The sequence below is a fragment of the Schistocerca americana genome, chromosome X, assembly GCF_021461395.2.
Source record: "Schistocerca americana isolate TAMUIC-IGC-003095 chromosome X, iqSchAmer2.1, whole genome shotgun sequence".
In the NCBI taxonomy this organism is placed as follows: domain Eukaryota; kingdom Metazoa; phylum Arthropoda; class Insecta; order Orthoptera; family Acrididae; genus Schistocerca; species Schistocerca americana.
Window position 1 is genome coordinate 445373689 of NC_060130.1, and position 12547 is coordinate 445386235.

Below are 12547 nucleotides of genomic sequence, written 5' to 3' on the forward strand. Positions count from 1 at the left end.
ACTGTCTTTATCCTTATTTTGTAGTCCTCTATATTAATTACCTAATGTTTGCAACATTACTTGGTATTAAAAGCCTAGATGGCCATACAATGATATCAACCTTGTTCTTGATTCCTCATTGTCTCATTCTCCGTATTGCAGGAATCAAAGTAATGTTGTGAGCATCAGGTGATGAATTAAGTGGACTAAAATATAAGGTTGTAGACAGTGTGATGAATGGATGTTTGGGTTGATCCAGGGAGTAGTCTCAGACAGCCAAATTGGTTAGAGTGACCACTGATGATAAGCAGGAAATCTGGGTTCAAGGTCCATTCCGGACAAATTTTCATGTGTCATTATTGGGTAGTAGATCTATACCCCCACCCTCACTTTCCTCTCCCAAATTACGTTCAACAACACAAGTAGATATTAGATGTTCATACATAAATTGCATGTAGTGTCTGCATTGACCACGTAATGTTTTATGCTTGTCCTGGAAAGTGATCTGTCGACAAGTATGTCTGTATCTTCTTTATGCAGACCTAAAAATTATAGTTCTCTGATATGACTAAGGAGACATGGTGTACTGGAAATCAGAAACATGAAGTTAGTGGTTTATAGAATTATCATTCCGAGATGAGGACTGTCCTCTGGAAAATTTATATGTTCATTTAGGAAGAACAGAATTTTTTTTTCCGAGGTCTGCCACTGCATATTTAACTTAAACCTAGATAACCAGCTGTGTTGTTTGTCATTCATTCTTGTCCTTTGTAGGGACCCAGACTTCTCGATACATCTAAAGAGAAGACAACAGAAATAGTGTAAGAGTTCTTACCAGTCTTAAATGTTACGTGCTTGTAATTATCATAATGTAGTACAAAAGTTTCAGACATTTCAGAGTTAACAGTTAACAGGGTAGAACAAGTGATAGCCAAATGTAGCATTACTATTTAGTATTTTGCTTTTTGTGTCAAGTGAAGGGAAAAAAAAGATACTGAGTAATGAAAATGAAATGGCTGATGTAAGGAGTATGTGGAAAGGTAACAGGGTAAACATGACAGGATTGACAGATCACTCAAAGTTACATCTTGAGAGAGATACACACTCTGAACAAGTGAAATAGAAGATGAACATGTTTCAGATGCAGTGAAATTATCAATACTATAGGGGAAGCAAAGTCAATGGCTAGTCACATAATAGTTTCACAATGCAAAGGTAAATTACATTCCACTATGAAGTAAGTAGTGTAATAGTTGTAAAGAAAAGAAGCACAAATGCAAACAAGGATGAAAGAAAGAGACTGGTGCTAATAAGGCAGAAGGATATGGCATGAAAGGGGCCAAAGAGGAGCTGATTAATAAGGGATGATGGGGTGTAGGTATAAATAGCTCAGGTCAACAGGATGATTAAAACCTTCAATATGTTCCAGAGCTGTTTATCATATTTTTACTTCTGATGAGAAGGTATTGAATAAAAGGTGCAAATGATGTTAATGGTGAAATAGTAATTGAAAGAGTTTGTGAATTGTAATGCATATTGGAGTACTACTTGCTTTCGCTATGGCCTATCTGTAGATATGTTGTATTGCCATTGCCCTACTAAGAGTCCTGGGTGTGGAATACTACATGGTCACATTATAGTACTACACAAAACTGCAGTTGTTAATTTGTTTACTTCAGTTCTGTTCAAAGGCAGCTCATTCTACATCCTGCTTTGCTTTGAGATGAAAGACATGGACCTTTGCTCCAAATTGATACAATCCTTTGTGTGATTGTTTTGTTAAATTTAAAACTGTATCTCAAATTTACCATCAGACATTGAGCTCAATGTTTTATTTTTTCCATACAGATTTTGTGTGTTCTCACAGAGAGTTCGATAGCAATTCGAACTAAAGCAATGAAGTGTCTCACAATGGTTGTAGAGGCTGATCCAGCAGTTCTGGCTAGAATGGATATGCAGTGTGGGGTTAGCCATTCCTTCCTTGACCATTCCACATCTGTTAGAGAAGCTGCTGTAGATCTAGTTGGAAAATTTGTCTTGAGTCGGCCTGACCTTATTGACAAATATTATGACATGCTTTCAGCAAGGATATTGGTAAGTACAAATTTGTGTGTTTGTGATAATGGTCTTATCTGTTTTTTATGATTATCTTTTTTATGTGGCCCTTTGAGTGAAACACCTTGTGTCTGGCATTTTCTTTTCAGTTACTGAAATACTAACATTTTTATTTTCGTGGAGGTCGTAATCTTGATGCTTATAGTGAGCATGGTTAAGGCTTTACTATTGAAATATACTGTATTTATCTGAGTAGAAGACAAGATTTTTTTCTGAAATTCATTATTCAAAAAATACAGGGTCATCTTACATTCACAGATTAAACTATTGCTGCTGAGGTTAAGATTTTTACATTGTTTAATAAAGTACAAATGGGTTGTGTTAGATTCATAGATGAAGCTTTGTCAACTGAGGTCACGTGCAGATTTATTTTGAAGAAATATGAAGGGCAGGCTTTTCAAATGATATTCATATTTGAAGAGGCTCAAGATTTTCCAATATGCTGAAGCGCTCTATACAGTATCGACATTGCTAGAAAAGTTACATGACATTTGACTCACAAGACGCTAGTGCAAGGGATACGTGAAAAACTATGAACTACCCACTACAACAGAATATTGCTCTCCTTAAAAGTTCACAAGTCTGTGGAACACAGGAGGGAATAGTAGTAAATTCTATCATCTTAAAAACTCTTGTTTTATTTGAACGGGTCTGCTATAAAAGTTCTAATGCATGTATAGAAACCGTGTACAAACATGAATGCTGCTTTTTAAGGAAAGGTGTCATTCAAAAGCGGAAATTTTGTCCTTCAAAAATATTACTTGATTGCAAATGGAGAACAATATTTTATTTCTTTATGAATGGCTGTACTGATCTTCTAAGTGGTTTCCAAATGAGAAATTTGGTTGATGCTTGTCTGTTAGAATACCGTGTAAAAATGTACAAGCTTTTAATCAGCCTTAGAATATGACAGTGATATTCAGATGAAACAAGTATGAAAATTAATTGAGAGTGAAATGTCTGATAAGGAAACTAAATTTCTTTAAACTGATTGTAATTGTTGTCATGAGACTAAATTACAGCAGCAAGATCCATTGTGGCGATAGTACAAACAGATGTCAGTAGACCGCAGGGTGAGTGAAAGTTCAAATATTGGACTGAATCATCGATCTTTTATTTATGTATTAGTAGTTGTTGTTACATATGACTTCCATCCTTGAAAATATTGCAATCCATGTTTCACAATTGCTCAAGCACAGCCCTATGGAGAAGTTGGAGGGGGAACACCTTATACCATCTCACCTGAGAACTAGATGAGTGGGGAGAGGAAGCACTGAGCATGCAGCAAATTACATCATGTTGCCAACCGTGGGAATCTGTACCGTGTTCTTAAGGCTTTTTAGTTACATCTACCATGTTTAAACTGCAGTTTGCCTGCATTCATTTGTATTCAGAACTGAAGTAACTTTAAAATTGGACAAATACTGAACAACAGTATTTATTTCTGCAGGAGATGGTAAAAATCTAGATAGGGGCCAGTGGCATACTTAAACATTTTGTGCTGCAATGTTGTCGACACTTACTGTTACATGTGACAGGAACAAAAGGGGCAGACGATATGTTCCGAAGCAAGAGACTCTCACATCAGTCGAGAAGCAAAATCCGATACGTACTCAGATAAAAACAGCTGTGTTCTCAGGTCCCACGGTAATGACAACCTCAGAAATTGCAGCATAACTGGAAGAAATGGCCAAATATTTGTGACAACAAAGATAAATTTCACAGCTGTACCACAGATATCAGGATTAGTAAGCAAAAAAAAAAAAAAAAAAAAATGTAGAAGAGAAAATAGTTCACAAATTAGTATAAACTATTTCTTTTCATTAATTTTATTTCTCCTTTTCTTATTTCTTACCAAAATGTAGACAGTCAATAAATGGCATCTTATATTATCGTATACTTGGGTAAATATGGTAGCTTCACTGCTAGACAGTTCTATTATGTAGAAATTGTTTGCTAATGGAAAAAACCTGCTGAAGACACTGTGTATAATTAATAGTCCAACTTTTCCTGTTCTAGGACACTGGAGTAAGTGTGAGAAAGCGAGTCATAAAAATTCTTAAAGATATTTGTATGGAGTGTCCAGATTTTCCAAAGATACCAGAAATCTGTGTTAAAATGATACGTAGGGTAAATGATGAAGAGGGTAAGTAGCTGAAAAATGATGAAGCTCTCTGTTACAGATGATGGATATGAAATTGTTTCTAATGGCTTTCATGGTTGCAGGTATTAGAAAGCTTGTTATGGAAGTGTTCCAAAACATGTGGTTCACACCAGTTCGTGAGCGACCTTCATTAGATACTACAGCACTTTTGAGGAAAGTGATGAATATTACTGATGTTGTTGCTGCTTCACGAGATATGGGTCTGGAGTGGTTTGAACAACTTTTACTTAGTGTAAGTAACATTTTTCCTCCTACTTATTTTTTACATTTGCATATGTAAAGAGAATAATTATCTTGTTTTTGAAACTTAATCTTGGGAAATTATTCAGATGTCAGTTAACTTTATGGTTTTTGTACCAAGATCACTAGTGATGCACAATGGCACAGACACCACTGCAGAGTGAAAGATTCATTCTTTAGATCCTTAATGATAGAAAATATAAGTCTTCAAATGAAACAGTACAAAACATTGTTACAACCAAACCAGTTAAAATTTGCACAAGTCACTTTGTGATAATGTAGTGAGACATCTAAGGACATGAATGGAGTGCCCAGCAGGCAAGGTGATGCTCACCATCCTTTTTGATGTCCGAGGTTCAATACTGATTGGAATTCCTCAAGCACAGAAAAACCATTAAGTGATGTGTGCTGTTCGTATGCCGGTCTATCAAGAATGAATGGCCTGGACTGCTCACTGAGGGAGTGATTCTGCTCCAGGATAACATTCTTACAAATGTCTCTAAGGTCACACAAAGTGTAATAACCAAGTTCAAATGGGAGCAACTTGAGCATTTGCATACAACCTAGACATAGAAATAAATTCTTTGAACAGGGTATTGTTCAGCTCATGAAAAAGAGGGAATGTTGTGCTCAGGCCTCTGGTGATTATTGTGATTACTTTGAATAAAGACTTCAGTTATACCCACAGTGTTGTTTTGTGCCTTCTCTTTGAACACGCTTTGTATGTAACGATGCTTATGCACTTGAATGAAAATAGCTGTGTATGGACATGTGCTCCAAATTTGTATATTATTGTTTCATAAATTATTTTCTATTAGACACAAAGAATGTTATAAGAAGCAACAGTACCGTTGTATTGTTAGATGCCCCAAGTTAAAGAGGCGTTTTTTGGTGCTCCATTATTTTCACTGTTTTTAATGAGATAAACTGGTGCTACATGGTTGGATTGGGAAGAAACCTTTACATGTGCTACAGTGCTAAGTACTTTCTGCCACGCACTTCACAGTGGCATGCAAGCTTTGTCTGTAGAGATCTTAATTTCAGTATGTAGACACTGCAAAAATTGTTATTTGTACTGAACCTTACATTAAGACCTGTAATTCTTGCAGTAGAAGTTAGCACTTGGTTGTGGGCATTTATAGTTAGCATCACATTGTTGGATTAGTAAACATGATAGTCCCACTAATAATAGTTTTACCTAAAGAAAGTTTGTTTCTTTGTACTGTGTTACTTCTTGTGCAGCATTGTTGGTTAGTGGGTTCACATTTTTATTTTCTGTTGCAAGATTTGGTGTGGTACCATCTTGTGACCTTACATAAACAAGAAGAATCTTGGGGCTACTCTTCTAATATGCTGGACCTTTATTTGAATTTCTGTCATTGCTGTTCAATTGCTACACTTTTGCCATGCTCCCTACAATAATATAGTGATTGGTAACAGTAAGAATTTGGTTTCGAAGCTTTATAAATGCTACTCACACTAAGTTTTCAGTTTTAAAATCATTGGAAAATATCTCAAATAAACATGCAATATGTTTGCATATGAAAAAGTGAATAAGTTGGTGATATCCAAGAGGTAAGGTAAGAGTAAAGCTCTGCCTTCTCGCCGTAGGTGTGGCAGTCAATACAGGAAGTAAGGGAAGTTTAAGTTCCACCTTCTGCTCCTAGGTGGGCCAATCGGGCCTGACCCACCACTGTGACATCCTCTGCCAATGGCAACATTTGCAGTATGGAGGGATAAATGGTCAGCAGACTGCTTTCCCGGTCATTATTGCGTTCATTGCTTTTGGGCCTGCCACTAATCGGTCATGTAGCTCCTCAGTTGGCCTCATGAGGCTGAGTGTGCCCCCTTATCAGTCCCCTCACCACAGAAAAATTGGGAATTGAATCCAGGTCCCCCCCATGGCAGTAGGACAGTCGCTCTGAGAACTCGACTATAAAGTCGAATAATATACAGGAGAACATTACCAGAAATTACATGATAGAATTGGTGGCAAATTTAAAATTGGTTATATTTATGAGACCTGGTGTCTTTCATGCAATAATCACATGAAAATCTAAAACATTTTCTCTCACATTGTGGACATTATTCCAGAAACAACTTGCCATGGATTATATTATACACTACACTTTACATATTCCTCAAAACATTGACAGGGAATGGAGATGTCTGTCAGTGAAATTTATAATCTACATACTTTATCTTCATCTGGTCACCTTTTTTCTCATTTACATCATGTTTCTTCAAACATGTTTTTATGAGTGAAACAACAGCCAGTGACCATCGTATCAGTTGAACACCTCGTGTGTGTGTGTGTGTGTGTGTGTGTGTGTGTGTGTGTGTGTGTGTGTATTCTGCTTTGGAGGAGGGCCTTTTTGTCCAGAACTTAAAAGTTTAGTAGTCTTTTCATTGTGTGTGTCTGCAACTCAACATTACTTTCTCAGTTTAATGTACTGTATCATTATGTATCAGTCCCCACTAAAGTTGGTGGAAACTACTGTAGTGGCAGCAGATTTTGTGCATGAGATAGACAACCGGAATGTGCTTCTTGGGATTGAGCTTGTGAACAGACATTTCAAATGTACATAAATGAAAAAATAATTAATTATAATATTTAAGTACAATCTGATGTTAAGTGGCTTGCCAGTTGTTTCTTAGTTACAGGTGCTCTGGGGTGACTGTTAATTGTTTTTGTTGATGTCAAGTCTCCAGAGTAATATTTTAAAAGTAATTGATCCACAGAATGTATTGAGTGTTAAACATTTTGTAACTAAATATTATATTTTGAGCATTGATTTCTGTGTTGTTGTTTCTTCAGTCTGAAGACTGGTGCGTGATACAGCCTCCATGCTAGCCTGTCCCGTGCAAACCTCTTCATCTCTGTGTAATTACTGCAACCCGCATCCATGTTAATCTGCTTGATGCAGTCAAGCCTTGGTTTCCCTCTACAATTTTTACCGTCCAACACTTACCCCTGTTACCAGTTATACAATTCCTTGATGCCTCAGATGTATTGCGTCAATTGATTACTTCTTTTGGTCAAGTTGTGCCATAAATTTCTTCTCTCCTCATTTCAGTTCAATTTGATACATTCTTATTAGTTATCGGATCTACTCATCTGATCTTCAAAATTCTCCAGTAGCCACATTTCAAAATATTCTGTTCCCTTTTCTGAGTGATCATCATCCACATTTCAATTCCAGGAAGACTACATTCCAGACAAATATATTCTAGAGAGAGTTCCTAACTTCAATTTGTTTTAGATGTTAACAAATTTCTCCTCAGGTACCATATGTTAATCTGACCTCTCTACAGATACACCTATGATGGAGTTGCAGCTGTGGTGTGGGCAACTGTATTATTGAGGAACATGAGATATTCCAACCCCCCCCCTCCCCCACTACCACAACCTGCCCCCCCCCCCACCCCTCCTGCTTCAAGGTCTATGGTTGATGGGAGGGGCTGGGGGATATATTTGTTCATATTTTTTATTACTTCCCAAATACTGTTGCACATACAGAGGTTTTACTTGTTCACAAGAGTCAGAGCTGGTGTTAATACTCATCATCTCTCTACAATTCATTGAAATATGTGTATCCTCTGTGTTGTGATAAATAGTGAATACCTAAATCATGTTGCCAAACTTAGGGTTGTTACCACTGGATGCTGATGAGAGTTGCTGTTGCTCTAAGCTACGCAGCTACTTTAGTAGCCATTATTTGACAGATTGAGGGAATATTCTGTATTACAGGAAGGTGCATATTAACATTTCTGTCTGGTTCCAGAATAATATTACACCCTTCATTTGTAAGCTGAAAAAAGTGTCCAAATATTAGTTAAGCAAGTCACAAAGGAGATGGAAAGTGTTTTAAGTTGGAACTAGTGTAAGTTCACATGGTGTACTCTTACTGAATTGGACCTACTCAGACTTGCAGGATAAGCTACAGGGAATTTTTTTATCCCCAGCCTGCTATTCCACCAAAATGAAGCATTTTAATCAACATTAAGAAACTTCCAGCATGGTAGCCATACTGCTTGTGGTTACCAACTTCTCAAGCAAACTTGAGTGCCGAGGACTCAAGTGATCCATGTCGTCCAGTTGTACGAATCACGTTTCTTGTTACACCTGGTCAATGATCATATCAAAGTATGCCTCATTGTGACAATTGGCTGCTAGAAACATGTATCACACCAGTAACACAGGCTGGTGGGTGCAGTATTATGCTATGGGTGACATTCTGAGAAACTAGAATTCTATGGTATCAAAGGAAACAGTCTCAGACTATTAAAAGCTTATCTCAACAACCGTAAACAGGTAGTTTGTGTTGGTAAGGAAATGTCAAACATAGAAAATGTTAAATTAGGTGTGCCGCAGGGATCCGTACTGGGCCCCTTCCTGTTTCTGATTATGATCAATGACCTCCCCTTGTTTATTAGATCCACCACTGTATTGTATGCAGATGATATGACTTCTCTCCATAGCAGTAACAATCTTAATGATCTTAAAACCTGTGCTGAAAATACACTCACTCACACAGCATATTGGTTCAGAGCAAATGGTTTCCTGCTAAATGAAACTAAAACTCGGCAGATAATCTTCGCTCTAAGAGACAAGCCACTATCTGGGTCAGATAGTTCTGTTAAATTCCTGGGAGTTTATTTAGACGAAAAGTTATTGTGGGGCCAACATGTAAACTATATTAGTAGTAAGCTATCTAGAATAATTTATTTATTAAGACAACTCAAACTGTGTACCTGAAGCATACATCAGATCATCTTATTTTGCATTTTTCCATAGTATAATATCCTGTGGCATTATCTTGTGGGGTAACTGTAGTCATATACATGACTTCCTATTATTGCAGAAGAAAGCCATTAGGATAATTACAAATCCTTCACATAAGGCTCACTGCAAACCCTTATTTACTAAACAAAAAATTATGACAGTAATAAACATCTATATATATACAATGTCTTAATCTTTACAAAGAAGAACCTACAAGATGTAAAACGTAGAGAAAATGTACATTGTTACAACACAAGAAGCATCAAACACATATACAAGCCTTACCACAGATTATCAAAATCAATAAATAGCTATGAAGTCACAGTGCACAAACTATTTAATAAGCTGCCACATGCGATACAGGATCTTCCTGAACATACATTCAAAGAAAGACTGCATGAATGGTTTATTACCCACCCATTCTATGATATCAATGAATTCTTCAACTGTAAAATGCGGTAATCCAACAGATGACCCACTGTACATTTATTGTAATATAAGATAAAATATTTCAGTAGTCAATACCTTATCACACTGTATTATAAATTGTATCTTCATTTGACATTGTCAATTGCTGTAATGGCCTAAAAACAATAAAATCTTTATTATTTTTATTTATTATTACTATTCATTTGGGTTTCCATAGGACCTATGGTAGTAATTGGACACCATGCCAGCTGTAGATTACATGAAAATTGTTATAAACCACCTGCATCCCTTCCTGCTTGATGTCTTCCTTGACAGTGATGACATGTTCCAGCATGATAACTCTCATCGTCACAAAGGCCAGAAATGTGCTAAGGTGGATTTGAGGATCATGATAGTGAACTCACATTGATGTCTTTGTCAGAAAATTCACCAGAACTGAACCCAGTGGAATACCTTAGGGACAAAATTGGGTACCAGGTCTGAGCTTACAAACCAGTGGCCCTTAATTTCCAGGAGTTGTATGACATGTCTGTAGACACCGAGTGCCACATACTTCTGGAAGCCTATGGAGGACTTGTCTGATCCATACAATGCAGAATAACTGCTGTATTGTGTCCCAAAGGTGGAGTGCATGCTATTGAGCAAGTGGTGCCATACAATGCAGAATAACTGCTGTATTGTGTCCCAAAGGTGGAGTGCAAGCTATTGAGCAAGTGGTGGTGGTGGATTTGTTGGATTTGCAGCTGGTATACAGTAGCTTGACACAGTATTCCAGTGCTCGGTGTGGCTGCCATCTTCAAGTGAGAGCAGCATTCTGGCCTGAAGATGGTAGCCACATGAACCTCTGAAATATTGTGTCAAGATAACTGTAAGACCTGGTTGCAGACTTTGCAATAATATAATGAATCAGTACACTGGAATGTTTATGCAGTCACATTGGATGATCATAATGTTGTGGCTCATCTGTGTATATTAAAACTGACAGACTGATTGACATATAGCTAAAACCATTGGTCCAAGAAACATGAAATTTGGAGGTATTGTGGGCATCAGCTGAGACAGGATTTTTCAAAGTCGACCACTAAGTATATGAAATTTTGCTTGAGAGACTAACTTGTTGCACTGCCTGTCCTGTTATAGTTTGTGTGTAGTGCCTCTGCTATGAGGATTGCGCAATGGCCCTTGTTTGTATGGCTTTCACAGTGTGTTCAGAGTATATCACTAGGAGAAAGAATGTATACCTTTGGACATTTGTAGCAAAAAGCATAAACAAATAAGAGCTTTACAATAACTCTGGAAATGCTTATTACAGTAGTCTTGCAAAGCTGTTGAAAAGTAACTGTCACCAAAAGTGAAGCAGTGTTGGTGAAGTAGCCAAAAAAAAAAAGCAGGCCGTGCTGAGGGAATTAGAATTAGGAAAAGGGATATGAAAAGTAGGACACCCATTTTGTTGTTTGGGCAACAAAATAAGACAATGACAGAAGTAGGCAATATATAAAATGCAGACTAGTAATAGCAAGAAAAAGTATTTTTCAAAAGAGAAATATGTTAACATGTAATATAAATTTAAGTGTTAGAAAGTCTTTCTTGAAGGTGTTTTTCCGGAATGTTGACTTGTACAGAAGTGAAACACAGATGATGAACAGTTCAGACAAGAAGAGAATAGAAACTTTTGAAATTTAGTATTCCAGAAGACTGGATGGATAGACTGGATAACTAATTAGGAGATACTGATGTGAATTGGGGAGAAAATTTTTTTGTCATACCTTGATTAAAAGAGGGAATTGGTTGATACGACAAATCCTAGGGCATCAAGGAATTTCAGATTTGTTGTTTAAGGAAAGTGGAGAGTTGCAGTAAAAATTTTAGAGGAAGACCAAGACTTTACTGTAGTAAGCAGCTTCAAATGCATGGATGCATTAGTTATGCAGAGTGAAGAGGCTTGCCTGAGATAGACTAGGGGGGAGAATGCATTAAACCTATCTTTCAAGTGCATAGTTGATGAGAGATTGGAGAAAATGAGATTTCATGGTGAATGGGAAGTTAATTGTATAGTTTGATTCCAAAAGTACATTAAAAAACAGTTCTGGAAATTTATCCAGGAGATGGTCACTCTACATTTTTCGGACCATCTTCTTCACAGACCACAGAAATTCTACTATGTTTCAGTGTGGAGGTGAGTGAGAAAGTGGACTGGACAAAATGTTGTTAGAAATATGTCACATTGTTGATGTCTCTCCCATCAACTTATTTTGTCTCTTATGTAGAGGATGACGAGAATGGGTGGCTGATTTTGTCAGCTGCAGCTTATGTTTCTTAACTTCTAGTCATCCAATTGTAATGCCCCTTTTTCCGCTGTCACAGGTGGTACAGAATAGTGCAATATTGAGGTGGGTGAAGACACTGCATCTAAGAAAATAAGTTGTCAAAAGGACATTGGGAGACATTTACTCATATTGTTTTTAAATTTATATTTGTTCCTTAGAAGGTATCATGCCTCATTTAGGTAAAAATAACATTATGAGTAAGTCACAGAATTATGTGAATCATTTACATAAGTCTTTATTGTAACAACAGTATGTAATAGGACAGACTGATACTCACTACATGGAAGAGTCATTTTGTGGCAGACAGATACACATGAAGGACATTTAAAAGTAGACCAAGCTATTGCACAAAGTTCTCCTTCAGGGCTAGATAGTTCTCTTTCAGGGCTAGAAAGCACCCCTCCCCCCCCCCCCCCCCCCCCCCACATCTCTCTCTCTCTCTCTCTCTCTCTCTCTCTCTCTCTCTCTCTCTCTCTCTCTCTCTGTGTGTGTGTGTGTGTGTGTGTG

General features: G+C 37.2%; 1 protein-coding gene across 1 annotated transcript in view; it reads left to right on the forward strand.

The window, feature by feature from the left end:
* Positions 1-12547, forward strand: part of LOC124556430 (nipped-B-like protein) — a 395074-nt gene that overhangs the window by 329374 nt on the left and 53153 nt on the right. The window contains exons 20-22 of the mRNA XM_047130386.1: positions 1828-2073; positions 4114-4240; positions 4321-4490. Of these exons, the coding sequence (XP_046986342.1) occupies positions 1828-2073; positions 4114-4240; positions 4321-4490 (543 nt within the window). The remainder of the gene's footprint in view (positions 1-1827; positions 2074-4113; positions 4241-4320; positions 4491-12547) is intronic.